The 27,619-nt window shown below is 51.1% G+C and overlaps 2 protein-coding genes across 8 annotated transcripts in view; one reads left to right on the top strand and one right to left on the bottom strand.

The window, feature by feature from the left end:
* Positions 1 to 9,943, top strand: part of ATG7 (autophagy related 7) — a 247,397-nt gene extending 237,454 nt beyond the window's left edge. For all 3 annotated transcript variants that reach the window (XM_027042645.2, XM_027042646.2, XM_027042648.2), the window contains one exon: positions 6,998 to 9,943. In XM_027042645.2, coding sequence (XP_026898446.1) covers positions 6,998 to 7,030 — 33 coding nt within the window. In that variant the 3' untranslated portion in view covers positions 7,031 to 9,943. The remainder of the gene's footprint in view (positions 1 to 6,997) is intronic.
* VGLL4 (vestigial like family member 4) overlaps positions 8,023 to 27,619 on the bottom strand; it is a 166,590-nt gene continuing 146,993 nt past the window's right edge. For 4 of the 5 annotated variants that reach the window (XM_053218941.1, XM_027042657.2, XM_027042656.2 and 1 more), the window contains 3 exons: positions 16,393 to 16,615; positions 11,257 to 11,380; positions 8,023 to 10,837 (listed from right to left, as the gene is read on the bottom strand). In XM_053218941.1, coding sequence (XP_053074916.1) covers positions 10,566 to 10,837; positions 11,257 to 11,380; positions 16,393 to 16,615 — 619 coding nt within the window. In that variant the 3' untranslated portion in view covers positions 8,023 to 10,565. Of the gene's footprint in view, positions 10,838 to 11,256; positions 11,381 to 16,392; positions 16,616 to 20,261; positions 22,081 to 27,619 lie in introns of those variants that run through there. The other variant, XM_027042658.2, reaches the window with a different exon arrangement.

Below are 27,619 nucleotides of genomic sequence, written 5' to 3'. Positions count from 1 at the left end.
AGAAACAAGCCCCTTATCAGATCTATGATTTGCACGTATCTTCTCCCATTTCTGTGGGTTGTATTTTCACTTTCCTAATAATGTCCTTTGAAGCACACATTTTGTAAATTTTGATGAAGTCCAGTGCACCTGTTGTTTTGTCCTGCTTGCTGTGCTTTCAGTTGTTTTTCTTCTTGATTTAATATTTTGAATATAGAAACACTTACCTGATGCTCCAGTGCAAAGGTATGCTCATCTCAAAAATGAATAAACGTTAAGAAAAAAAATTTTTTTAAAGTATGCTCAGATCAGCCTCACGTCCATTCCCCCACCATCAGTAGCCATTAAAATGAATTTCCAGTTTATCATTTGTGTTTTTATTTTTTGCAAAAATAAAAGAATATAAAACTGTTCATATTTCCTCTTCCATCTCTTCCCCCATTTGTCTTTCTCTTGCTAAGTAAATCCTGGAAATGGCACCCTACTCTTCGTTGAACTTCCTCGCCGTGTTTCGGGGCCACACTGGTCCCTGATGGGGGGAGGGGCACGTGCAGCGAATGAAAGGCTCAGCTAGCTGGTTCCCCACTGAGGGTCACTTGGGTTGTTTCCAGTCTTTGCCTGTAACAACCCATGGGGCAACGAATCATGTCCTTGTGTGTTTGTGGAGGTGTATCTTTAGGACAGACTCCTAACAGTAAGCCCGCTGAGTCAAACTTTGAGACAGGTAGTTCTGTTGGATACTCCACAGGGGCCTTGCCGTTTATGTCCCACCAGCATCGAAGGGGAGTGCCGTTTTCCCACAGATTCGCAGAATGTAATGCCAAGCTTTGGGATTTTTGCCCATCGGATAGGTGAGAAAACGTTCTGTGTAGTTTAAAAAAAAAAAAGTCAACTTTATTAAGGTGTATAATTTGTGTACAATAAAATACATCCATTTAAAGTGCATGGTTTGGTGAGTTCTGACAGGCCATCTACTTTCTGTCTCCATAAATTAGTTTGGCCACGTCGAGAATTTTAGATACATGGGTCCGTATGGTATATATGGATCTTTTGTGCCAGGCTTCTTTGACTCCACATAATGACTCTGAGATGCATACGCGTCGCTTGCATGCATTTGTAGTTTGTTCCTTTGAGGGTGAGTAGTACCCACTGTATGGATGTACCTCTGTTTGTTTCTCTGTTTGCCTGGCAAGAGTCATCTGGGTTGATTCCAGTTGTGCTGTGAACATACTTGCAGCAGTCTTTTTGTGGACACGTGTTCTCGTGCCTTTGGGGTACATAGGAGTGGAGTGGCTGCATCGTGTGGATGTTTCACTGTACAAGTCACCAGACCTTGCTCCCAAGTGGTTTTGCCAGTTTCTGCCCCTGCCCGCAGCTGTGCGAGACTTCCTGTTGCTCCACAGCCTGACACAATTTTGTTGTTACCGGCCTAGTTTCATTTTGGTGGTTCTAGAAGGTACAGTGTGGTGCCTCTTTCTGGTTTGCATTTCCCTGAGGACTAAGGATGCTGAGCACCTCTTCACGTTCTTACTGGCCATTATATTTCCTTCATTGTGAAGTGTCTATTCACATCTTTTGCCCATAAGAACAAAACAAAACAAAACAAAAAAACAGGTTATCTGTCTACTATTGAGCAGTAGGAGTTCTTTATATATTCTGGTTACAAGTCCTTTTTATATACACTATGGATATTTTTCTTTCTAGTGGAATAAAGATGAGAAGTTTTGATTTTTGTGAAGGCTCAATATTCTTTCTGGTTAGCATTTTTTGTATCCTATGAAATTTTAGCATTTCTCTTATTCTGAGCAGTTGAACCCCTTTTCTTATGTTTAAAGGCTATTTTCCATTTTTTCTGTGACCTGCCAATGTCCTTGGTTTGTTTAAGAAAGAATCAATTTAGGGGCGCCTGGGTGGCCCAGTCAGTTAAGCATCGACTTGGGTTCAGGTCATGATCTTGCGGTTCGTGGGTTCGAGCCCTGCCTCAGGTTCTGTGCTGACATCTCAGAGCCTGGAGCCTGCTTCAAATTCTATATGTCCCTCTCTTTCTGCCCCTCCCCCACTCTCACTCTGTCTCTCTCAAAAATGAATAATAAAAACATTTTTTAAAAAGGGGCGCCTGGGTGGCTCAGTCGGGCCAACTTCAGCTCAGGTCATGATCTCAAGGTTCATGGGTTCGAGGTCCCACATAGAGCTTTGTGCTGAGAGCTCAGAGCCCAGAGCCTGCTTCGGATTCTGTGTCTCCCGCTCTTTCTGCTCCTCCCCCACTCAAGCTCTGTCTCTCTCAAAAATGAATAACGTTAAAAAAAAAAAAAGAATAAGTTTATTGGTCTTTCTCATCTTGATTATTTTTATTTTTTTTTAATGTTTTATTTTTGAGACAGAGAGCATGAGCAGGGGAGGGGCAGTGAGAGAGGGAGACACAGAATCTGAAGCAGGCTCCAGGCTCTCAGCTGTCAGTACAGAGCCTGACGTGAGGATTGAACCCACAGGCCACAAGATCATGACCTGGGCTGAAGTCAGTCACTTAACCAACCAAGCCACCCAGGCGTCCCTTCTCTTCTTGATTTTTAAGAGCTATCTGTATTTTAGGGAGATTAGCCCTTTATGCAGTGTTTTCTCCCACTTGGTTGTCTTTTCAACTTTGCATATAGTGATTTTTCTATGTATAATTGCACACGTGTGTTTTCACATAATCCAGTGTATCTGTTTTATTGCTTAAAGATTTTAAGCTATAGGCTCCCCACTCCCAGGTTATAAAGGAGCTTACCCACATGTACCTCTAGTATTTGTATGATTTTGCTGTTGTACATTTAGACCTGTCCCATTTGGAGTAGATTCTGGTATACAATGAGACATGGAATCAGTTTTATCTTTTTTTTAAGTTTATATATTTTGAGGCTGGGGCAGGGGGAGAGACAGAGAGAGAATCCTAAGCAGGCTCCACACCGTCAGTGGAGAATCATGAGATCATGACCTGAGCTGCAACCAAGAGTCAGATGCTTAACCAACTGAGTCACCCAGGCACCCCAGTTTTATCTTTTTGCAAATGACTGTCTGGTTGTCCCCATATCCTCTATTTAAAAGTCCATCTTTTTTGGTAGTGATTTGAGACCATATTCCCCAGACCTTTATCATTAAGATAGTAAATTTCCATATGTACTTGGACATACTGTTCTGTTGTTTCTGGACTCATTTTGTTCCATTGGCCCATCTGTCTGTTCCCATGGTGATGTAACCTTCTCTAAATTGGAGACTTTATGACATGTTTGAACATACAGAACCTCCTCGTTGCTTGTCTTTGCCAAGGTTTTCCTAGATACTCTTGCTTATTTGTTTTTCCTCATAAACCTTAGAACCAGCTTGTCTAGCTCCAGAAAAGATACTTGTTGATTTTTAAAATTGAAAGTGTGGTAAATCTATGAACTTGGATGAAGTTGACATGTTTATTGCTGTTGAATCACCCTGTGCACAAACAAGGAACATTTCCCCCATTCGTTTCAGTTTCCTTTCCATAAGACTCTTGGGAGGACCCCTGCAGGACTGTGTGGGAGGGCTTTCTCAATGTGGATCTCAGACATTTCGTGTAGGTTCATTCCGAGTTGGATCCCTTGCATCGCTTATAATGGGCTCTTCTCTCTCACTCTTTGCCAACTGGATACTGTTTGCATATATGGAGGCTAGAATTTGTTGTTGGTAATTTTATACCTTGCCCTCTTACTGAACACTTTATTGTCTTTATTCATATTAGCTTTTATTTTCTTGGGTTTTCTAGGTGTACTTGAATATCATCTGCAAAAAGGAGATCATTGATCTCTTCCTTAGAGTATGTGTATTTTTATTTTTTTATGTTTATTTTGAGACAGGGAGACATGGAGAGAGAGAATCCCAAGCTCTGTGCTGACAGCGCAGAGCCCAACACGGGGCTCGAACCCACAAACCATATCGTGACCTGAGCTGAAATCAAGAGTCAGGAGCTTAACCGACTGAGCCACCCAGGCGCCCCTGAATGTTGTTAAAGCTTTGCATTATATATTGCCAGATCTCTTCTTTTAAAAAATATGGTACCAATTTATGTTCCTTCTGGAAGTGTTTTGCCACTCCCTTGCCAGCACTGAGTATCAACACATTTTAAATCTTTACCAGTTTAATACAACCTTCATTCATCCTGAAGAGGACATCCACAGGGCCCCTTCTACACCAGGTGCTGTGAGGGAGGCTGAGGACACAGCGGGGAACAGACTGATCCCGGCGCCCCCACTCTCAAGTCCTTATTCTAGAGTGAGAGGACGCTGTCGTTTGTTTTTTCCTCCCCAGCTTTACCGAGCAGTGACTGACACAAATTGTATAAATTTAGGTTTTACAAAGTGGTGATTTCATATACATTATGAAATGATTGCCACTATTAAGTTAACTACCATAGCCATCACCTCACATGGTTATTGTGGTGTGTGTGTGTGTGTGTGTGTGTGTGTGTGTCGAGAACACTTAAGATCTATTCCCTCGGCCAGTTTCAAGTAGATAGTATTTTTCACTGTAGTTGCCGTGCTCTGTATGCGGGACCTCCAGAACCTACTCCTCTTATAACGCAAAGTTTGTACCCTTTGCCCCACATCTCATTTCCCCCTAGCCCCTGGCAACCAACCTTCTGCTCTCTGGTTCTCTGAATTCAGCTTTTTTGGATTCCACCCAGAAGTGAGATCGTAATGGGTTGTGGAGCCTTAAGTTTCTAGAAGCTTACAGTTAAGCTTTCCTGAGCCCAGAGGATGGGAAAAGGACTGGCTACCCTAGTGGAGAAACCCTCTTCAGGCCCAGGGAACTCCTGGAAAATCCCCCAGCAGTTATGTAAAACCCATTACCCCCCGCCCCTCCTCTGGGGAGTCCTGGCATCATAAGCCCTCTGGATGCCTCACTTGATGCCCTGCACCACCTGGGTGCTCCAGGAGCCAGGGCCAGAGCCTGCACCTCTCCTGCCCCTCCCCCCCCCCAACAGTGTGCAAAGGCAGGGCTGGGTGCTGAGGACCCTTCCCCATAGCTGAGATGCTACCAAACGGGTGATAAAGTGGATGGAAGCTCCCTGGAGCTCCTGCTTTCCCGTAAAGACCTACCCTGGGCCTGGCCCCCCAGTGTCCTATGAGAAACCCCATCTATTCACAGAGGGCACTGCCTGTTGACACAGACCTCCCGGGCCCTGGTTAGCATCCCTCCCACCTCTGGCAGGCTACAGCCCACAGGCCACGGCCCCTTCCTCTGTGCAGCCTGCCCTGGGCAGCCCCGGTTGTTCACGTACTGCTTCCCACACGCCTGTGCTCCCAGCTCCACACCTTGCTGTCTGTGTAATCCAGGGCAAGCCGTCTTACCTCCCTGAATGTGTTTCCATCCACACCTCCCAGGCTATTGTGAGGAGTGGAGGAGGGAGTATTTGCACCAGGTCTATGCAGCTGTAGCACAGGAAGGGGCTCCACAAACATGTTTATTGAATGACTGAGTGAAAAGAATGGATGAACCTCACCAGCGAACCCTCTGGTGGCTGGTTTCCCAGTCAGGGGGTCTGAACCAGAGGATTATCACAAACGTGGGCTCCTAAGTGCACCCTTGGTTCGAGATGCAGCCACCCCCGGCCCCCACCACCACCAAATCCCATCGAGGGCCCAGGCCCCAGAGTCTATTTCAAGTCGTACTGTGGATCTGCTGGATGGGGAGCTGGACCCAGAGAAAGGCAGGGCCTGCCTGGCCTCATTCAGGTGGCCGGACCCCAGACCGAGCTTCTCCCCACCCGTCCCTGCTCCTGCCGGCATCCGGATCTTGGCTTGCACATCCCATCTTGGTATCTCAGGACAGTAGAAAGGGGGATGGGTGTGAGAGGCACAGCCACCACCAGCGCTCGGCCCAAGCAACTGGGACCTCAGGATAAAGGATAAAGGATAAAGGAAATTTCCTTCTCTCTGTATTTATTTTCCACATCCTTGACTTTGAAAGCCAAGCTGGTGTTGATATTTACCTTGGCCGGGCCTCCCCATCTCCCTGGGCCAGCCTCGTGTAAACATGATGTTCCTTCTCAGCTCTGCTAGGGTTGAGGTGGCCTTTTGCAACCAATTCTAGGAATTTTGAAAGTCTGAGGCATAAGTTCAGGGACCAGCCCCCCCAGGGATCCCAGGGTGTGAGGAGCCCTGGGGGGGCCTCCGTGCTGGCCTCGGGCTCCCTCCCAGGGATTCCTGCAGATAGCTGCAGCAAAATAGACCTCTGGGGGACAGCTAGACGGGCCTCCAGGCCTGCTCCCTCGTCTCACAGCAGCACGGCTGAGGAAGCCCCGCTGTCCCCATGAAGGTTGGCTCCAGAAGTTTGGGGTTCACCAGAGACACACAAAGAGGGACAGAGGGAGGATCTGGCTGTCTCCCCTGGGGCTGGTGGGCAGAGAGCTTACAAGGGACAGACAGCTCGTCAGTGCTTGTCCACGTGTGCCATCTGTAGTGCATTTGGCACCTGGACCACAGCTGACATGCCGCCCGAGAGTGGGAACCTGCCACGGTGGGAAGTGTGTGCGCAGGCAGGCTGGGCCCCCTCAGAGCAAGCGCACGAGCCAGAGATCCTGCGCTCAGTGAGGGCAGACAGTGCACAGCGAGGCGGTTGGAGAGGGTGATTTGGGATGGTGGTCGGTGCTGCAGAAACAAGGCAGCGGGGCCGGTCGGGGCAGGGATGGCTGCTGTGCGGTGGACGGTGGAGGTGAGGGGTGTTCACGCTCCCCGTTCAAATCTCAGCACCCCTGCCCCCAGGCTAGCCACTGGTTCACTCACTCAGCAGTGAGGCCTCAGGTAAATGACCTCCCTTCTCTGGGATTTGCTCTTACTATACAAGAAATAGGGTGTCTGTCCTTAGTGCCAAGGGTGTCTTGAGGCGCGCAGTGAGTCATCTGCAGGTGGGAGCCATCATTCTTCTTGTCATCACCCAGCGCAGGTTTGAGCCCACAAGAGCGGGCACCACCGGCCGGCTGAACACTGAACATCTCCCCTTCTCTACACAGATCTGGGACATGAGCGACGACGAGACGGTCTGATGCGGCCCACCCTCGTGTGGCTGGCTTCTCCCTGGCTGCCTGTGGAGGACTTCTCTGTTGCCTGAATGCGACTGCCACCTCCAGGATAGGTGACTCTGGGCCCTGCGCCCCTCCCATTTTTCTGGTCCCCTCCTCTGCATACCTTGAGGACCAGGGCCCCCTCTCCACTGCCCAGGAGCTTCTGGGGTTCTCCATTTCTCCTGATTCATGATCCCGCCAGTTCTGAGCTAAATAATAACCTTGGCTTTGGCATTGCCACTGATCTTGGACTTGGTTCCCTCCACGAGTTCTTTTTTCTTCTTCTTCTTCTTCTGGTCAAGTGTTTGATAGTGAAAACTCCCAGGATCCTTCGTACCTTGGCCCCGGCTGGGGCAGCAATGAGGACAGGGAAGAAGTCAGCCCTACACACAGCCAATGGGGAAATGAGAAACCAGCTCCTTCCGGCAGCCACTGTGGGGGCAGCACCAGGGTCCCTGGGCCATGATGCAAACCCGAGAGGGGCCTATGGGCACCAGCGAGGGCTGATGTGCCCGTGAGGTCAGCCTGGTCTGCTGGAGAGGGAGGGCAGGAGAGCTGACCTCCATGTGGAACAGAAGGGCCCACACTCGTCCCAGTGAACCCAGAACTCCACTATGGACAGACGGCGACCCAGACGGCTCCTCCGCCGCTTGGCCTGTCCTCATGTGTGGGCAGAGCATCTGTCCGTCCCTGCTCAGGGGAGGAAAGAAGTTGCCACTGCCGCCTGGGCAGGTGCCCCTCCTGCCTCGGAGAGGAGGCCTCGGCACCCAAGTGAGGGGGACGCCTGCCCCACCCAGGGGTGCCCTCTACTGTCTCAGGCCCAGGACCCAGGCTAGAGTGGAGTCTGAGGCTGGCTCTTACAAGAGTGGGGATTCTGCACGCCAGGTTGTCAGCGGTGTTCCGGCCCGTGTGGGATCTGTTGGTGCAGGGCCATTGAGCCCTCCCCGGGGCCCGCGGGTCACACACACAGCCTGTGGTTTAAGAGCACTTTATTATTGTTCTTAAGGCTACTTTTAAGTACAAAAAAAAAAGATGGCCTGCCAAACCTTTTTTTTTTCTTCCAGGAAAACAGGCCACAGAGAATGGTATATTACAGATTTACAAACATGGAGAGAACGGTCAGAACTCACTGCAACGGCGTGGCTCTGTGAAGAACTCACTGTGCTCCTCCCGAGGCCAGGGAGTGTGTCCTTTCCCAGTGAAATGTTTGGTTTTCTGCTTCCCCACTTGCCGGTGCCCCTCCAGGGTACCGCCTATCCCAGATAGGCTAGCGCCCTGGGGCCGTTCCTCCCAAAGCAACGGCCTCGCTTGGGGACAGACTAGATGGCTGTCCCAGGAGCCTGCTCTTCACAGAGCCCACCGGCAGTGGGGTTGTTTTCCTGTGAACGCTCAGTAGCCTGTAGCAATAACAAACTAGTGGCTATTAAGGCAGATGCAGTGTTCTCATAGAATAACTGTGTTCCTGCACTTTTACAGACAAATCTACGACAAAAAAAAAAAAAAAAAAGATCAACTTTTTTTTCCAAACCAAAAAAAAAAATGATTACAATAGGAAAGGGGAAAATTAAATAGCTACATATCATTAACAAATTAATTGTTCTTCAAAAAATACCTACAAATTTCTCTGTACATTCTTTACGCACAGCGTAATGATGGTCTTAAAGTTACCTATATAAAAAAAGTGTTCTCACTGATTTCTTCCTACAGAAAATATAGGGGCCTGAACGCGAAAGCCTGGAAGCCCAGTAAGTGGGAGTGAAATGTGTGCAGGGGCAAGAGGAGAAGGGCTTTTCTTTCGCCTTTTGAAAGACCTGCGGCCACCCTGTGACCACAGCAAGAGCCAATCCGCTGACCTTTTTTTCCCAGTGACCATTTTCAAAATTAACCAGCTAACTTGTATTTTTCTTACACTGAAAACCAGCCTGGAGGGCTCCCGCGAGTCCACGGTGCCTCACGGGGGGGGGGGGGGAGGCGGTCATGCCTGTGTCACCAGGGCAAGTGTCTTCTTAAGCCCTCTGGTGGGTGAGGCTGGAATGTCGCACGGTGGAGGGGTGGGGGGATAGAAATGTACGTTTAACACAAAAAAGAGGAGCAGCTGTTGAACATCCACAGCTGTGTCCGTCATGCTTTCTTCTTTGCCTAATTTCTAGTTAGTAGCTATTACTATAGCAAACAATAATAAATGCAGTAATAACTGTATAAAGTCAGAGGAATGTATACTGCCTTGGCCCCAGCGTACGAGGAAGCACACAAAATACCATATCACAGATTGTCAGTAATCTGCTGTTCAGCCAAAAGGGTTGAAAGGGAACAGTTTCTGCATGGAGGGAAGTTGGAAGACACAAATCCCAACTCCCCTGGGCACTAGTAATAAGCAGACAGGGATGCAAAAAATAAATGTCAGCCGGCAGCAAAAACTCCAGCATCCTGCACCGCGGCTGATCAATGACTCGACTGCCCGTCTCCAGGGCCGGGCGGCCCCGCGCTGCTCAGGAGTAGTGTGACGACCAAACACAAATCTCAGAGTCCAACTGTACCAGCAGTACGTATATCTAGGACTGTAACTGACAAAAATAAACTAATTCTGAAAAGAAGCTAGTAAGTATTAAGGTTCTTGTTTACTATCTATACAATTAATAGAAACCAGCTATTTTTCTCCATTAAAACATGCATCACGTTGAAAGCACTATAGAATCGTCCAACCTCAGCTCTAGTCTAACAAACTGCAGTGTTTAGGAAAGGTAAAAATGCCCGTGATTGGTAGAGTCTGCAGTCCAGTTGCGAGCACCTGAAATCTAGAGAGAAAGACCTATAACCTGTATGAGACTTCCCCTTCCAAAGCTGTTTTGTCTAAATTAAAACAAAACAAAAAAAAAACAACAAAAAAAACACAAATGGTCAGAAATGTCATCCTTAAACCCTTTGTTTTTCAGCAGTTTGCCCTCAGAGTACTAGCATCTCACATAAAGTTGTCAGGCAGGCAACTTTAGCCCTCCTCCAATAGTGCAAATCAGACGCGACAGTTCTCTGTTCTCTTCAAGTAGACGCGCGCGCGCATGCGCGCGCGGGCCAGACCAAACACGCAATGGAAGCTAAGCCACACACACCCTGGTCTCGAGAAGCAAATAAAAAGCACAAAGCATTTGAGTCACCAACGTCATGGCCTGTGACTGAGAAAGCGTGCGCCATGGAGTCCTGGCCCCCGTCAGGGCAGCGGACCTGCATCAGAGGTCTCTTTGGTAACTGAGGCAGGAAGGTAGGACGCTACATCGGATGCTCCACGTGCAGCTCCTGCTCTCGTGTCGGAGGGCCCCCAGGTACGAATACCAAGCAAGTACAAAACAGAACAAAAATCCCAACGACATGGTTTTTGCGAATAAACCATCCCTTCCCTACCCTTCCCCCTACCCCACCCCCCCACAAATTTTTTTTTTTTTTCTGTGTTTTAAGCACTGACTGTTCAAAGCTCAGGCAAACCATGCAGATTGACATCTTGTTCAAGGGTGGTGTGCTCCCTTCACGAGACCACGGAGGGAGAGTGACTGTGGCTGACCATGTGCGCCGAGGGGCTGGAGGGCTGGCCCCTGCGTGAGGCTGACTCGGGGCTGCTGGATGCGCCGTCCTTGGCCGCCTTGATCTGAAGCCACGTATCACCCAGGGCTTTGGCAAAGTGGTCGTCCACGGAGCCCGTGATGGACACCGAGTTGGGCGCCGGCTCGGGCTCCTTGTAGTTCTTGCCCAGGCTCCTGCGGAAGTGCTCCTCCACCACGGGGTCACAGGTGGTGGTGGCTGTTGGGGGGTAGGACAGCAGTCGGTCAGGCTCTGGGGACAGAGGGCCCGTCTCCACCCGCCTTAGCTGGGCATTTGGGCAGGTCGCTTCTCTGAACACGGCAACAACGTGCCACCCTGGACTAGGTGTGAGTTCAGAGAGAGAGTGCGTGGTCTTAAGTAACTGTAGATCTTGTCCCACTACAGTGGGATCCTGGAGGTTTCTTCCCTCTGTCCCACTCAAGCCAGACACAATGCTGGGTGCCTGTGGGCTCAAAAACAACCCACACTTTTTCGACCTCTATAAAACAAGCTCCATGGGTTAGTTGTTCCATCCACGGCACGATGCCGAACTGCAAACACTCCACTTGAATCCTACCCAACGAGGAAGCCCAAGCCCCCGCCCGGCTGCCTCCCGCCCCACACACAGGGTGACTTACAGCTCGGGGCCCTCCGGTAGCTGGCTGGCCCAGCCGCCACGCAGCCGCTGTGCGCGATGGGGCAGTGCGAGAGGTTACAGTTGCGGGTGCTGGCCGAGGCGCACGTGATCACCGAAGGCCGGTTCTGGGGAGAAGAGGAGGCTGGGGTCAGCTGCGGCTTCGGCAGGCCGACAGGGAGCGGCGTCGCTTGCTCGCCCCAGCCGGGACCCCAGTCCTTCCACACGCGGCGCAGCTGCGAGGGAGGACGTGTCTCCATGTCCCTCCGCCACCGTGGACGGGCACCCATCCTGCCTGCAGGGAACGCAGCTACTCCGCGCAAGGCCCTCATCAGCACCCTCCCCTCCTCTGCCGTGAGCGTGTCCCGCAGCCCTTCCTGATGAGAGACAAAGTGAAGCCCAGCCCGTCTGCTGCCTCTGAGTTCAAAACTGAAGACAACCTGCTAAACCACAGCAAATTCACGGTGAGTGGGGCATCGGTGGGTATGTGAGAAGCCTTCACAGCCCCTCCAGTCAAGTCCCTAGAGCAGCCCAGTCCCTGCCTCTCTCACGGTGTGCCCTGTACCCCTCGGGGTGCTCTAAGCCATCCCAGGACCCTTCCGACATACTCCCGGTTTCTGCTTAAGCTAGAGACAGCTCCAGTCGGTTTCTACTATGACCACACAAATCACGATGGAGGCAGAAATACAGGATGTATCCCACCCCTCACCCCCTCTGCTCTGCCGACACTCTCCCCTGCCCCAAGAACATCAATACTGTCTGCCTGGTAAACTCTGCTCATCCTTTAAAACCCCATTCACTTATCCTCTCTGTGAAGACTTTTATGGCCACCTGCACGTTCAGCAAGTCAATCACCCCTTCTAAGTGCACCCAGAAGACACCGGCACCTGGCTCCTCTAGCCCAGGCACACTTGAGAGCAAGGACCAGGAAGCGTTTCTGGATCCCCAGACCTTGGCCTGGTATCCAGGACAGAGAAGGTCTGTGAATTAAATAGCTGCCTAAAGTTCCAGCCAGGAAAGACCTCTCCTGACGGTGCAGAAGACAAGATGGAGAAGGATGTGCCCTGAATTGCAAGACAACTGGAAGACAGCTGGTTGAAGGGCCACCCAGAGGGCCCAGGGGGGAGGGCAATGTCAATGTGAGGGGGATCAGGGCTCGTCCACCCCTGGCCTTCCCTTTAAAGATTTGAACCAGTAGCCAGGATAAAGATACAAAAAGCTTGCACAGCAAACCTTCCCATGATGGGAAATGAACAGGAGTGAAAAACACGTTCTGTGATAAAGATCTGGACCTACAAGGATGAGCCAGGACGTGCTTGGATCTAACATGAAATTACTCACATCCAAGATGGGGGAAGATGTGGCTTAGCAGCACATTAAGGAAAAGTAGGGAGTTTCATTTATTAGCTCAACACATCAGCAATGGGGATGGAGTGAGTGTGACCCATCCCGGTATGGGCAAAAATGGCGCCACGAGAACAAGGCCGAGAGGCCAAGTAGACCTGCGGTGAATGCCAGCCCTCCACTCATCAGGCAGTAGCCGCACCCCTCTATAGCCTCCATTTCTCCATGTGTGAGAAAGGAAGAGGAGCAGCTGCAAAGGGGTTGGAGGACCACCTGAGGTGAGGGGTTGGGGGCCAAGCCCGTGGTGACAGGGAGTCCTGCCCTTCAGGGGCTGGTCATGCTTCCCATGGAGGACAGCCTGCAGCTTGAAGCCCACCTTCCAAAGGGTCTTTTTAATGCTGAGCCCGTGTTCTCCCCACCTCCTGACCTCCATCCACGAGGCAGGACTAAGATAGCCGTGGCCAAAGTGACCTTGCCCCGTAGGCCAAGCTGGAAATCTGACCCAGGCACGGGGCCAGCTACTAAGCAAGACTCAGTAGGAGACTGAGATTGGTCTCAGGAGCCATGGGATGGCTGTGCCACGCTGGCTAGGTGGGTGAGCAGCAGAGATCCGGGCTGGCACAGAGCCAGGGGAGGGAGAGCCTGGCTTCCTCACCAGCTCTCCCAGGCAAGGGCCGGCCCTTCCTTCCTGATAACTGCTGTACCCATGACCCTGGGCTCCAGGAGACGGCCCGGGGTCCTCCCAATAAAACTCCCTTCCTTTTGTGCTTACGTCAGCTCAGGCTGGTTTTTGTTCCTTGGAACTAGAGTCCTGACTGACGCAATGTCGCAAAGTGGGGACATGTTTTGGAGAGGTGGTCACAGAAGGCAAAGAAATGTAAAGCGTCCTAGAATGAATTTAGAGAAGCTTGGAATAAAGCTAGAAGAATAAAGTCAACGTGCGGCCTTTATTTCAGCCACTCCCGGACAGAATATGGCCGCCTAGCAGGGGCCAGCAACACAGAACCACCGATGAACAAGGGGATGCTGTGAAGACATTCTAACTTCAGTCCTGGCAGCAGGTCATCTCTAGGGCACCTCCCAAGATGGAGGGAACACGGTGGCTGTGCACATGGACAGCAGGGGGCAGCCTCACCTCCTCCCCCCGCCCTCCCCCCAACCCACCTGGCAGAGGGCTCCCAGGACAGGCCATACCACCACCCTCCTGTTCCGAGCTCAGGCCCATCTCCCCGACTCTGGCCGAATGCACGCTGTGCTTCAGCGCCACACACCCACCTGGAACAGACTGTGAGCTCACGGGATGCAAACTCCTCCCCCAACACCCTAGTTTTCCAGATAGAGAAACCAAAGGCCCGAAATGAGTAACTGCTGGAGCCTCCACAGCAAACCAGCAGCAGGGCCAGGCTGAGAATGTGTCACTCACACTCCACTCACTCCTCTCCCCACCCACATTGGCTGCATGTGGAACCGACGCTGCCCTGGAGAAAAGACCGACCACGTGAGAACCATCCCGATGGACGCTATCCCCCGGGTTAGTATTTAACCTTAGCCTGCATCTCCCCATTTGCTGTCAAAGCCACTCTCGCGGTCTCTTCTGGAGCTTCCTTTAGGACACACGATCCCCTCGGAGCCGCCATCACAAGAACACGAAGTGGGGTGACATTTTCTGCAGCCTCCCCAGACATGCCTCTCCGGGAACTTTCCTTTTCTGGTTCCCGGAGATGTGAGTCACATTTTCCACCCAACAGAGGAAGGCTTCCCCTGGCCGCCCTGCACCGCCTGTCCTGCCTGCCCACCGCACACAGCTGTGCCGCTGCTCCAGGAAGCCCCCACCCAGTCCTCTCCCTTGCTCAGAGCTGCGGGACGGCAAACTCACTTCCCCACAGGAGCCACCCTGACCGCTCACAAATAAAACAGAACCCCAGCAAACAGCCTCTGAGCTGACCGTGTTGCTCACCTCAGTGTGGTCAGCAGAGTACTGGGCACAGAACTCAGTAATGTCTGAGCAGTAGCTCAGGTTCTAGTGACCGGCCACACCACACCACACTGACAAAGGAGGGAGCTCATTGAGTGGTTACCCCATGAATGAAACACACATGAATGATAACCTTTGCTTCATCACCACCCCCAACGTTAAATGAAAGCTTAGGGGTGTGGCCACCACATGGGGGAAGCCAAAGGCTTCCCAGGAAAGATGTCAGCCTGCCCCACAGCCATGGCTTTGTTCTCCATCCAGGGATCCCCTAAGAACTCAGGTGGGAATTCAAGGTTCTCAGTCCTAGAAAGCCTGCTCCACAGCCACACGGCACATCGGACAGGCCAGGGACCTTCCTGCTGGGGGGCGGGGGGCAGCCAGGCACGTTTTACCGTAGGGTCAGGGAGACCACGGTAAAAGAGCCAAGTCATTGTGTCCAGCAGCATACTTCTCACACAGCAAATGTGACCCAAACCAACCAGAAGACCCTCAAAGTCATGGAAACCCATGATCCAAGAAACACTAAAGCTTCAGAGACAGCTGTTCTGGGCAGACATGGCTCCAGGGGCTCCAGGGGAGCCTCTTCCCCCAAGCCACCATGGGCTTAGAGACTGATCTTCCCAGTGGAATCCCACCCCCACCTTGCCAAGGGACTCCCCACGGCAGTGGCTGCAGCCAGAGGGCTGAATTCCCTGTTCCTAGAATCAAATTCTCTGATGCCTAAAACACCTCTACTGTGGGCTCTGAGTGCAATCCTCTTTGCACGCACCCACCCCCCTGACTAGACTGCAAGCTCCTTCCGGGCTGGAAACGTATTCCACTCATGTGTCTCTGTACCTCCAGAGCTTTGCCGAGTGCCCGAGGCACAGGCAGTACTAGTAAGTGTGCAGTAAGTGGCTGTCTACAGATACGTTAATATAGTTATTTGATAACCAGTCTCCTCTACGCTAAAACCATGAGTGCCCTTATCTTGCCTGCCCAGCTTCTAGCATCCTCGTACATAGTAGGTATCTACCCCGTTCTGTTACATGAATGAACGAAACAAACGGAATGCAGATGTCTGGCTCCCCCGTGGGAAATGCAACTGTTCATCGGCCTTACTGGATTCACAGGCACTGGCATGACTTCGTCTGATGCCAAGGCCCTGCCGACAGCAGTTACTACAGACTAGATCAGAGACTGGCACCAGGCATGCTGGGCCAGCTGTGTCAGGCAGGGCGGCCGGAAGCCCAGCGACAGGCACTTCGGTGGGGAGCTGCAGGAAAGCAGAGGGGAGCCCAGAAGCAGAGCCCGGGCCTCCAGCTGCAGGCAGCATCTCCTCAGGACCCGGCACCTTCCTCCACTCACTGCCAGTCGATCTTAAGCAAACGCTGACAGCGGGACCTATTAGGTCACAAGGCCCTAGCGGTTCAGAGAGAAACACAATGGGCTCATGCAGGGATTCCAAACCTCAATGCCAATGCTTCCTTTCGTATTTCCCCAGGAGCCCCATTTTTGAATTATTGGGTTTTTTAATCAAGCGAACTGTGTTTATTAAGTAATAATTTAATTTCCTTATTTTCCTTTAATAAAAAACATTCCTATCTGCCAATCACAGATTTCTCACCAGCATGAGCTAATAACCCCTCTGACCACTGACTTTATAGAATTCCAACCCAAAGCAAAGCAACCTGACATTTAACTTCGTCACAGTGTGACCTTGTAACAGGCCGCCGCCTCCCTCCCGGTCCTCTGCCCCGTGGTCTCCACCCGGGCCGCGGTCCCCACACCCCTGGACCGACGACCGGCCGCCAACCTGAGCCCTCCTAGACAAAGGCATACCTGCTGCCGCTCCGCAGGGGTCAGCGAGGGCGCGATGCCAGCCGGCCTGCTGGCGTCCATGCTGTTCTTGGTCAGCGCCAGGGGCTGCTCCATGCTGAGGCTGGGGAGGGACGTGTACAGGTGGTTGCCATGAAGGCTCATGGTGGGGGCCACGGCACGCTCAATGGGGCTGCGGCTGCGCTCCCGGGGGTCTTTTCGGCAGTCTCCGTTGGCAGTCTTGTTCCTGAAAAAGAGGAATGAGCGCTCGGATGGAAACCCTGGCACGCTCTGAATGGCGAAGGGGAGACCGGCCTTGTGCCGGGTGCCTCATGCTGATTATTTAATTCCTCACCGCACTAGGGAGAAATATCTCATCACCATCGTCATCTCCATTTGCCGAGGCTCAGGCCAAAGAGCTCCAGTAAGGCGAGGAACCCCCGTGCTCACCCAGGTCGGTGTGACGCCAGAGCCCCAGCGTCTGAGGTCGGCCATGTGGGGCCGTCCAAGAGAAGACGCCACCCCTCGGCTCAGCACCCTGCCCCTGCTCGGGGACGTGCTTGCAGAGCCCTTCCATAATAAACTCCGCTTGCTCGGAGCCTGGAGAACTCGCCTGCGTGCTCCAGGCCGGCTTGGAGCCTGCGTGCTCCACTCGGCATAATCCAAAGTCACCAGATGCCTCCAACGTGGCGGATCGTGTTCTAAGCTTACTCCAGCAGCATTAGCTCTCTGGATCTTCCCCACAGCACGGAGGAGGCGCTGCAACTACTTTCTTTCCATGTGACAGAACCGAGACTCAGGGCTGTGGTGCCACACTGGCTGAGAACTGGTGCCGTCTGCCCCGGCTCCGAGCGTGCAGCTCTACCATCCAGAACATACCGACCACAGCAGTCCACTTGAGGGAAGTCCCTCAACGGACACTCCCAAAGCCCTCAGCTGTGTGGAACATGGGTGGGGCTATAAACACCACCCCCACCTGCAACCTGAGTGACCCAGTCCAAAGGCAGCATCCTATATTGCATCTGTTAGAGAATGCTACAGCGTGGGTGACTGGCAAGGCACAGCCGATAAAAGACCAGGAACACCATTGTGGGCTCAGCTCAGGTCCCTCCTCCCCTGTTTATTCCTGGGGTTCTTTCTGCCTTGGGTCTCAGCCCCCATAGTCTACCATGTTCTTTACTGCCAGGACAATCTTTTTTTTTTTTTTTTGGTAACAAATGAGAAGTCTTTTAACTAGAAATGTGGTGGGTAATTTCAATGACTTTTCTTTAAGGGATGCAAATTATTCTCAGAGTCCACAGCCACCATCCGCCTCAGGGGGCAGCCTGTTTCACAGCAGAGAAGCTTGGGCTCGTGCACTGAGAAACCCAGAGAAATCAACAGTCACAGCCCGCCTCTCCGCCTGAATCAGATGAAAGGTAAGCTAGTATTTTATGCACCCAGGCATGCCTTCTCCCACTGCAGACTCACAGGCAGTTGTAGGAAATGAACACACGGCGATCCCATATACCCTTTGCCCTGCTTCCCCCATGGTGACGTAGGATGGCACCACACCCAGGCTGCCCACACTCAATCTGAGCCCGTCTGATGCAGGTGTCCTGCTTTACTTGTTTTCATCCCAGCGTGAGCTCTGTATAACGCAGATCCGACCACATCACGCCCTTAGTTACAATTTTCAGCAGCTTGGCACCGCCTTCTCGCCAGAGTCCCGAAGGCCGACCACCTTCCCATCCTCACGCCCCCAAGCGTTGTGCTCTGCAGTTCCGACAGTCTACTTGCCATTCTTCAGGTAAGATGTGCCACTTTCTGTGGCTAATGGTGTATGTGTGTGCCCCCCCAACACACACACACACACACACACACACACACACACACACACACAGCACTCACTGCTAACCATGCCTGCAGCTTTAGGAGGTGTCCTCTGGATCCCCAAGTGCCCAAGCAAACCTTTAATAAAAAGCTCATCACACCAATATTAACAACGTCTTCACCTGCGCCCCCGCCCCACCTCTCCGGGGGCTTCCAGAACCACACCAAGCCCTGCTCATCCTGTACCCTCACTGCCCGGCACGCTACCCAGCATGGTAGGCCCACGGTCAGGACCGTGAGTGAACAAAAAGGAAGCCGTACACGGGTGACGGGGGAAGGAAAGGCAGGCCCCACGGCCACGGAACGAAGGATGGGCAGAATCGTGAAGGAGTGAGGGCAGAGGGGCCGCTTGCGAGTATGCTCACACCTTTCAGGTGGATTGTGTGCCGGGATCAGTACGCCGTCAGGGGCTAGGTGGAAAGAGCAGGAGACGTGGCAAACTCCAGCCCCAAGCTTTAGTTCCACTCACCATCTCACAGGCAAGCCGCTCAGCCCAGTGCCCTCATCTACCATGCATGTGTCACAGTACAATATGCCTCGGAGGGGTTTAAATAGGGACTGGACATAATACAGACCCAATAATCGTACTAGCACAGGGCAAGTGAGCAGTGAACGCGGAGGGACACATCAGCTGTAAGCCTAAGTAATTCACTGTGTAAGCCACAGCTTTTCATTTATGGGTGATTTTTCTCCCTCTTATCCTCTGGGTTGACTGTATAGAATGACTTAAAAGCAGTTCGAGAATAAATTTTCAGCCTATTAAGGCAATCACGGGAGAATATGTTCTGGTCAAACAGTTCCATATATGCCACATATACCCCAACAATTTTCGAAGAATTACAAAAACCAAACCAAACAAAAAAACCTTAATTTTGAAACCGGCCTGTCCACAATTCCATCTTCCTGTGATGATTCAGAAGACATTACAGGGCTTCCCAACGAATGCCTCCGGGGCTATGAGAGCAAACAGCCATAATCACACAGCATAGGCCGTTTTGCTGGACAGACTTCCAGCCAGTCGAACCCGAGATAAACTGGACTTTACCTAAATGGAAATTTATCGCTAAACACACAATTTATCAGACTAGGGAAAAACTACATTGTCACAATACTCCTCTTCAGTATCAGGTTTTCTTCTCAATCTGGATAAGACGTAATGCTTGATAAGGTGCGTGAACTGCTTCCCTGAGACTATCTTCTCCCTGCCCGCCAAAATGAGGTTCCTGGAGCCTACTGAACACACTCCAGAAACTCCGGACGGAATGATGAGCTTCCCAGTCCGAATCTGCCTCTGTCCAATTCAGACTCCAGTTTTATCAAGTAAGGTTGACTGAGCCCCTATCCTGTGAAGGCCACAGAAAGTAAGGCACATCCCTGCCTTTTCACAGGCTCATGACCTGGCTACAGCAGAGAGGCCTGGGGAGGGGCCAGGCTCACACATGACAGCTACAGCCCCGGGGAAGCCAGCACGTGCCACATCACAGACTGGGGAGAATGCGGGAAAGAGCCAAAGGATGAAGAGTCGCCCAGGCTGGCGGGAAGAAGCAGCCTGAAGCTCAGGCCGTACGTACCTGTGACCATCCATCCAATGTCAGAGTCACCAGCACAGACCTACTACAGCACCGGTGATCATCCGAATCTCATGCCCAAGTGGCACTTCAATAGTGACAAGGCGCAGTGAGGTTTATCAACCCAGCCGGGCCTCCGGACAGTCAACTGAAGCGCGGGGATTAGTAAACCACGTTATAGGGAAAAGGGATGCCCCAAGGCAGTAGTGAATGGTCTAAAGGCATCTGGGTAACAGGGCAATGCCATATCCACAAAGTGTGCCCCCGAAACCCGCTCTGCACCCACACCGCCCTGGGGAGGAGATGAGAACTCTGGGAAAGCTAACCAGAAAACTGATCAGCTGCAAACATGACACAGTGGGACATCACAGATCAGACAAGACACTGAAAACACAGAAAGAAAACGTCTAAAGTACCTGGCATTTAATTTTAGTAAAATTATACATTACTCACATTTCCAGCTCACTTTCCTGGTTCCCGGAGCTTAACGACAGACACTGTTTTCCATGTTTCCCCCTCCTCCAGTGAATCATACCCAAGGCTCCACTGCTTCCCAGAGCATCATGTGCTCTCACGGACAGCAGACAAACCGCACGCTTCCTGCCTGCCAGATCCAAGTCGCCCCCGTCGTAGTTAAAGACAAAGTTTGCTCAGGAAAAACCCACTGCAGCCCCATCAGAGCCTAAAGGGCTCCCAGGTGCCTTGATGCCACGGCCGGGCTGCTGCCTCCGATGCACCCGGCCCCCTTCCTGAGAACCCACACTCATCCTGGGGCGGGATTGCCAGTGCCAACTGTTTCAGGAGAGAAAACGGAAAGGCAGGTGGGTGTGTGTCCGTCGGGGGGGGGGGGGAACAAGGGTAAAGAGGTGGTAAAAAAGAAGATGCCTATTACACTTTTTTCCAGGACAAAGCGTTCCGGGGAACGGACACCACATGCTCCCTCTGCCCTCTCTGAGCTGAGAAATCAGAAGTGTCTACTGTGCTTGAGGAAAAGTAAGCTGGATTCCAAGCACTGAGACTGTGAAAGAATCACGTGAAGAAAGTGCACCGTGTCCATTTGTATTCTCATTAAAATGGGATTTTCCTTCCCTTAAACAGGAGCTTGGACCTGAAACCAAACCCTTGGGAAGGTACTACTTGATATTCTTGGGCCCTGACTGAATTCCATTAACTACTGACGGCCATTAAATAAACCAATGTGAGTCCGAATTCCTCCAGCAGGGGAAGGGATCTGTGTATAAGACATTGTAGGTGTTGCTTTCGAGGAAATATTCTGGGCCCCAAAGGCCCCCATGCTGCAGGTCTCTCGGCCCAGGTGGGTGTGGTGGGGCCCACTCAGACCCCAGGCCCAGGTCCCGGTGACACAGAGAACATCCCTGAAGTGACAGAGTACCCTGCAGGGTGGGGCACCAGACCAGTCCTGGTGGGGGTGAAGTGAGGGTCTGTGGCAGCCTCCACTGGTGCACGAGGGCTTAGTGCAGACAGAGCACTAAGGACCCAGGAGCAGGGGTGAGGTGGGGGGAGGAGCCCATGGGGTGAGGGTCGCAGCCAAGATGCAGTCCTCTCCTCAGCATAGTGCTCCTGCTCCCATTTCACTCCTCACAGGAATGGTCGCCCTCTGGGAACGAACAGGACAGTTCACAGTTCGTGAACAAACAAATGTTCACAGTCTAGCACAAACAATCAGCTCAGTAGAGCAGCTTTGGTTTTAAAAAAAGCTTCCTCAAGACAACATACTTAATGCCACTGAATGGAACACTAAAAATGGCTGGGGGTGGGCGGGTGGGGGAGCGGTGCCTGAGTGGCTCAGTCAGTTAAGCATCAGTCTCAAGACATGATCTCATGGTTCCAGCCCTGCAGTGGACAGTCAGCACAGAGCCCACTTTGGATCCTCTGTCTCCCCTCCTTCTCTTTCCGCCCCTCCCCCACTTGTGTGCGGGTTCTCCCTCTCAAAAATAAATGTTTTTTAAAAATGGCTAGGGGCACCTGGGTGGCTGTCGGTTAAGCATCCGACTTTGGCTCAGGTTCTTGTGGTTCATGAGTTCAAGCCCCGTGTCGGGCTCTGGGCCAACAGCTCAGAACCTGAAGCCTGCTTTGAATTCTGTCTCCTTCTCTCTCTGTCCCTCCCCTGCTCGGGCTCGGTCTCTCTGGCTCTCAAAAATAAACAAACATTAAAAAAAAATTTTTTTTTAATGGCTAAAGGGGTGCCTGCCTGGCTCAGTCAGAAGGGCATGTGACTTTTTTTTTTTTTTTTTTAATGAGAACTCAAGTGAGAAAGCAAGCATGAACGAGGGACGAGGGACGGGCAGGGACAGAAAGCCAGAGGAAGAGAGAGACGAAGAGAGAGACGGAGAAAGAGGGAGAGGGAGGGAGGGAGAGGGAGAGGGAGAGGGAGAGGGAGAGGGAGAGGGAGAGAGAGAATGAATATCTCAGGCAGGCTCCACGATCAGCACAGAGCCTGATGTGGGGCTCAATCCCACAACCCTGGGATCATGATCTGAGACAAAATCAACAGTCGGATGCTCAACTGACTGAGCCACCCAGGTGCCCTGAGCATGTGACTCTTGATCTCACGGTCATAAGTTCCAGCCCCACACTGGGTGTAGGGATTACTAAAAAAATAACACTACACTTTTAAAAACATGGCTAGAATGGTACACTGTATGGTAAATACGCTTTACCAGAATTAAAATTAATGATTTTCTCAAAAACAAAAAGCATCCCACAGCCACCACTTACTGGGATCCCCCTGGGTTTGTGACTGTGTAGGTGGTGCTGTCTCAGTCGTGCAGGAAAGAGGAGCAGGATGGTAGAGATGAACACTTAGCCAAGGACAGAGGGGGAGGCAGGGCATGAGCCATCCTCCCCCTGGGTCGCTACAACAGCCCTTCACCACCTCCTGCTTGCTCCATGCTGCCGGGAGACCCTGTAGGCCTGGTCCTGTAGGCCTTGCTCTCCAGTCAGCCAGCTCCACGGGGCGCTCCAGAGGGCCCTGCACCCCTATGCTGTGCTGTCTCCCCAATGCCCTGCGCAGGGCTGAGCACACGGTGAATAAATGAATTATTTAAGTACCTACATTACGTGCGTGTCCAGTAAACAGCATCTGTGGTAAATGAAAAGGGAATTAAGAAAATTTCAGGGACAATTCCTAGCAGGAGAGACTTTCTTAAAGAGCAGAATTCAGGGAGCACTTAAATATGGAGAATAAGCGGTAGTGAAGATACCTTCCCCATTTTCTACTGTCCCCCCCATCCTCCCCTAGGGCATCCAAACCTCACATACCCCCTCTTGCTTTCTCCTTGTGAGCAGGGTAACCCACAGCTTCCCGACATGCTTCCAGATGTGTCCCCAAGCATCCTGGTCAAGCCTGTCCCTCCTTAGTACCAACTACAGACAGGAAGCAGAGGGGGCGGTGACACTGCCAGGGCACTGCTGTACAGAGGGAAGGCAGAGACACCCTCCTGGGTGCAAACTGATGAGCTGCGAGTCACAGGCAAGAAAAGTTGGGAAATGTTGCCATTCACGGTGTCCCAAAGACAGAGAACAATCTGGGACCTCTGCTTTGGTTGCGAACATGTCCTGGCCAGCAGTGGAAAGCAGATGGAGACTGCCTTTAACTCTAGGGAGAGATACGTGTTGCACATGACAACTATCATCCCTCAACGTCACTTAACAATCAAGACAAAAGCCAGAGCCCTGCCACCCTCAGAGGTTCAAGGGAATCCAACCTGTGCCTGAAGGGCACTACAACTGGTGACTTACAGGGTTGCCACATCTATCCACCCATGTAACTTTTCCCCCATGACTCCCCGACAAAGGTAGCGTCCCCCACTGATAATTCAGATTTCAGAAAACGATGACACAGAACCAAGCCACACACTCCCCACTTGCTCTATCGCATGACATTTGTGACCTGCAGTCACAAATAAAGACAGTATCTTTATTATCGTGAACTATCACTTATTGAATGCTACATGCCAGGTCATACCCTAGACCATAATGTGTTATTCAATCTCTCACTATGCTACACAGTAAGTATCATCATGCCCATTTTATAGAGGAGTAAACAGGTTCAGAGAGGTCAAGTAGTTCATCTAAAGCTGCAAAACCAGAACCGTACAAGGATTCTAATTTCTATTTGACTGGTTCCAAAGCCTTTCCTTTTCATCTTTCCCTCTCAAGCGAGGGGGAGAGTGGTAGAGAAAACTACTAACACCTATGAACCTACCATCCAAGACTAACAAATGAAATTACATATTGTATTTGCTTCAGACCTTTTCTTTCCTCTTCTAGGAAACGCTGGCAGCCATCAGTACAGGAGAACAGGGCAGACTCAGCTGAAACCCTTCCTCTGTGATCGCCCCCCAGGCTCGTTCCCCCTCTTCAGCTCTGGATGCACTGCTGTCCTGTATTTGGGCAATCTTCCTATTCGTGTTTATGAACTCTCACCACATAGGAGTAGATCTGTAAACAGTATGTAGCACACTTTTTAAAAAATTTGTTTTATTTATTTATTTATTGAGAGGGGAGGGGAGGGGAGGGGAGGGGAGGGGAGGGGAGGGGAGGAAAAAAGAAAAGAGAAGAGAGAAGAGAGAAGAGAGAAGAGAGAAGAGAGAAGAGAAGAGAAGAGAAGAGAAGAGAAGAGAAGAGAAGAGAAGAGAAGAAAAGAAAAGAAAAGAAAAGAAAAGAAAAGAAAAGAAAAGAAAAGAAAAGAAAAGAAAAGAAAAGAAAAGAAAAGAAAAGAAAAGAAAAAAGAATCCCAAGCAGGCTCTGTGTCCGATGAGCGGCTCGAACTCACAAACAATGAGATCACGACCTGAACTGAAATCAAGAGTCGAACACTCAACCGACTGAGCCCCCTGGGCGCCCCATTAGCACGTTTTAAATTTACATCATGGTATCAATCACACTGTACATACTGCTTTGCAGTCATGCTTTCCTCCCTCACGTGGCTTTGGGGCTCTCCCCACGTTCCAACCTAGGGATCTAGTAATTTACCTGCTGTGTGGTATTCCTTCATAGGAACACACCATAATGTATTTATCCATTTCTCTACTGACAGACATCTGGACCATCCCTGGTTTTCCCTCATTATAAATAACCCCATGGTGTTTCCATCTCTGCACGTCCCTTTGTGCCTGGGTGCGGGGGTCTCTCAGGATCTCTCAGGCAGATATCTAAAGTACACTGCTGGGTTGCAGTGCTCACACAGATGTTGCCAAAACCCTTTACGATGTGGCCATCCACTCTGTCTGTACCTGCCTCTGCCAGCTGGACATCACCGTCCCTACCAATGTGCATCCTCTGTGACATCCAGCTTTGGCAGTCTGCGGATCTCTGTCATTCTCGCGGTGCAGAGTCAGTCCTCCTGGCTGTTTTAACTTGCATTTCTCTAGTTGCCAGAGCAGGTGAGCCTATTTTCATATACGTATTGGTCATTCTACCTTCTTGGCTTTTAATTTGTTACAGGTTGAATTGTGCTTCCCCCAAAAGATGCTCAAGTCCTAACCTCCAGGATCTGTAAATGTGATGTCACTTGGAAAGAGTCTTTGCAGATAATCTAGTTAAGATGAGGTCATGAGAACGGGCCCTAATCCAACACGACTGGAGTCCTTATACACAGGGGGTAATTTGAACCAAGTGATAAACCCATAAGGGGGGGAAACAACGTGAAGATACACGGAGAATGCCATCTACAAGCCAAGGAACGCTGGAGGCCACCAGAAGCAAGGAGAGAGGCAAGAGCAGGTTCATAGTCACAGCTTTCAAGAAGGAACCAACCTTGCTGACACCTTGATCTTAGACTTTGTAGCCTCTGTCCAGAACTGTGAGACAACACGATTCTGCTGTTTAAGACCCCTACTTCGTGGTGCTTTGTCAGGGCGTTCTTAGGAAACAAATACAACTTCCACAGCCTTTCCCTGCCATTACTTTATGCTTCTTTAGATATTCTCCACAGGCATGGTTTCTTCTGCTTCATCTATGATACACACACACACACACACACACACACACCATGAATGTTTTATATCTTCATTTTCAAATAGGTTCATAAGATCCATTGGACCTTGTCATGCAAGCCTGTCATTATGAGGCATATTTAATGAGCACCAAGAAATGACAGCACAAGCCGAGACTGTGTGTGTGAGGCCAGACCTGCCAATAAGAAGCTGCCCCCTGACTTCACCTCCAAGAGCAATTGAGGAAGCCAGGAAAAGGCAACCCCATCTGCCCCCACAAACAAGGGAAGAAGCTCATCAGCCAAATTATAATCCAAAACCTTGTGGCTCAGTAACATTTTGGACAGATGAAGGCATGGACGACCCACCAGATCTTTCCATCATTCCTACACCGATGAGCCCATCGATAACCAAACCCTCGAGCCCACGGGCCAGCTGTACACTGTCCCCCGCTTGCATTCACTGCTTGTGCCTGCCCTCTGGGTCATCCCCCGCTGTTCCCTTGGAGCATGGAGGGAACTGGCATTCAGAGGTGGAAGAGCTGGTAGGAGGTGGGGCAGGGACTCAGATGAGGCCAACCTTGCCTCTTCTGCTGAAACTGCCTGCAAGGGTTTCAGAAATAGCACATTTCTCTAGTGCTGGCGTGTAGGGGAATCACAAGCAGCAGACAGTGTAAGAACAACTACGTATCTAAGTGATATTTCTGAGATCATTGATGTGGACTCTCTCTGTATAAAGGAGTCAAGGGTTTCCAATCAAAGCCTTCTCAAAAAGGGGAGGCACTAAATCAGCATAACAACATCTCCATATATTCTTGAGCCTTCGAGATTCCTCAGACATCCCTCTTGTTCCTCCAGCAGGTCAGCCCTAGTGAGCATTTTGTGAACTCCTGCCCTTTCTGCAGGGGACTAGAAGGATCTCCAGGGGAAAGGGGGTCTCTCTTTTCCTCAAGCACAGTTACTATGCAGATCTGCACGAGGGACTCCAGGGCACCCAGGAAGCCTGACTGAGGTCACCTGGAGCCATGCAGTTGCACTTACCCATCACAGCCACTTAGGTAAAGCTTCTACATAAAACCGAAATGTAAGTCATAAGTAAGAAAACATTTTTTAACTATTTTAGTTAGAAACCTGTCTGAAACATCCTAGAACTCACTTCTTTCCTTTCCTGGAAGCCGTGTGCCGGTTTCCTCCTGGAGAAGTGTGCCTGCCACCGCGGGGAGCGCTTCTCTCTCCCTTCTCCTTGTGCTGGGCCAGGAAGCCACTAAGTGGGTTTGCTAGAACAATGCGTAAAGTAAGAGTACACAGGCCCTGAGTGAGTGCAGGATGCACCACGGCACCCCACCCACCCCGTGCACGGCTCCAGCATGCAGACACCCGACCTGCTGCACAAAGGAAGAGCTTTCCAGACCTGTCACCCACAGGAGGCAAGACTCTCAGAGATGTTAGCGGGCAGGGCAGAGCCCTCACAGATAGCGGAGAGACTCCAGCCACATTTCCAAACAGTTCAACCCTATGTAAATAAGGTACTGGTTTTCTTTGACTGGAACTGTCTACACATGTTTTCCATCATTAGCTGAGATCAGAGGAAAAACTAACGTCTGAGAAAAGAGGTAAAAACCCCGAGAACATGACTTTAAAGCATCTCCTCCCTCCCCCCATGTTGGTCACAACTGCCACCAAGACAGTGGGCCTCCACCTGCGAGCCAGGGCCCCGGGGACTTAGCACTGCTGGACCGGGATCTGTGTGCGCTGCTTACCCCTGAACGGATCACGTGTCCCACACGTGTACACTCAAGAGCTTTCAAGTGGATGGAGATGTAGCTGAGATAAATAAAATTTAAATTAATTT

The sequence above is a fragment of the Acinonyx jubatus genome, chromosome A2, assembly GCF_027475565.1.
Source record: "Acinonyx jubatus isolate Ajub_Pintada_27869175 chromosome A2, VMU_Ajub_asm_v1.0, whole genome shotgun sequence".
Classification (NCBI taxonomy): domain Eukaryota; kingdom Metazoa; phylum Chordata; class Mammalia; order Carnivora; family Felidae; genus Acinonyx; species Acinonyx jubatus.
Note: the sequence above shows the minus strand (reverse complement) of the source record. Positions and strands in the feature narration are given on the sequence as shown.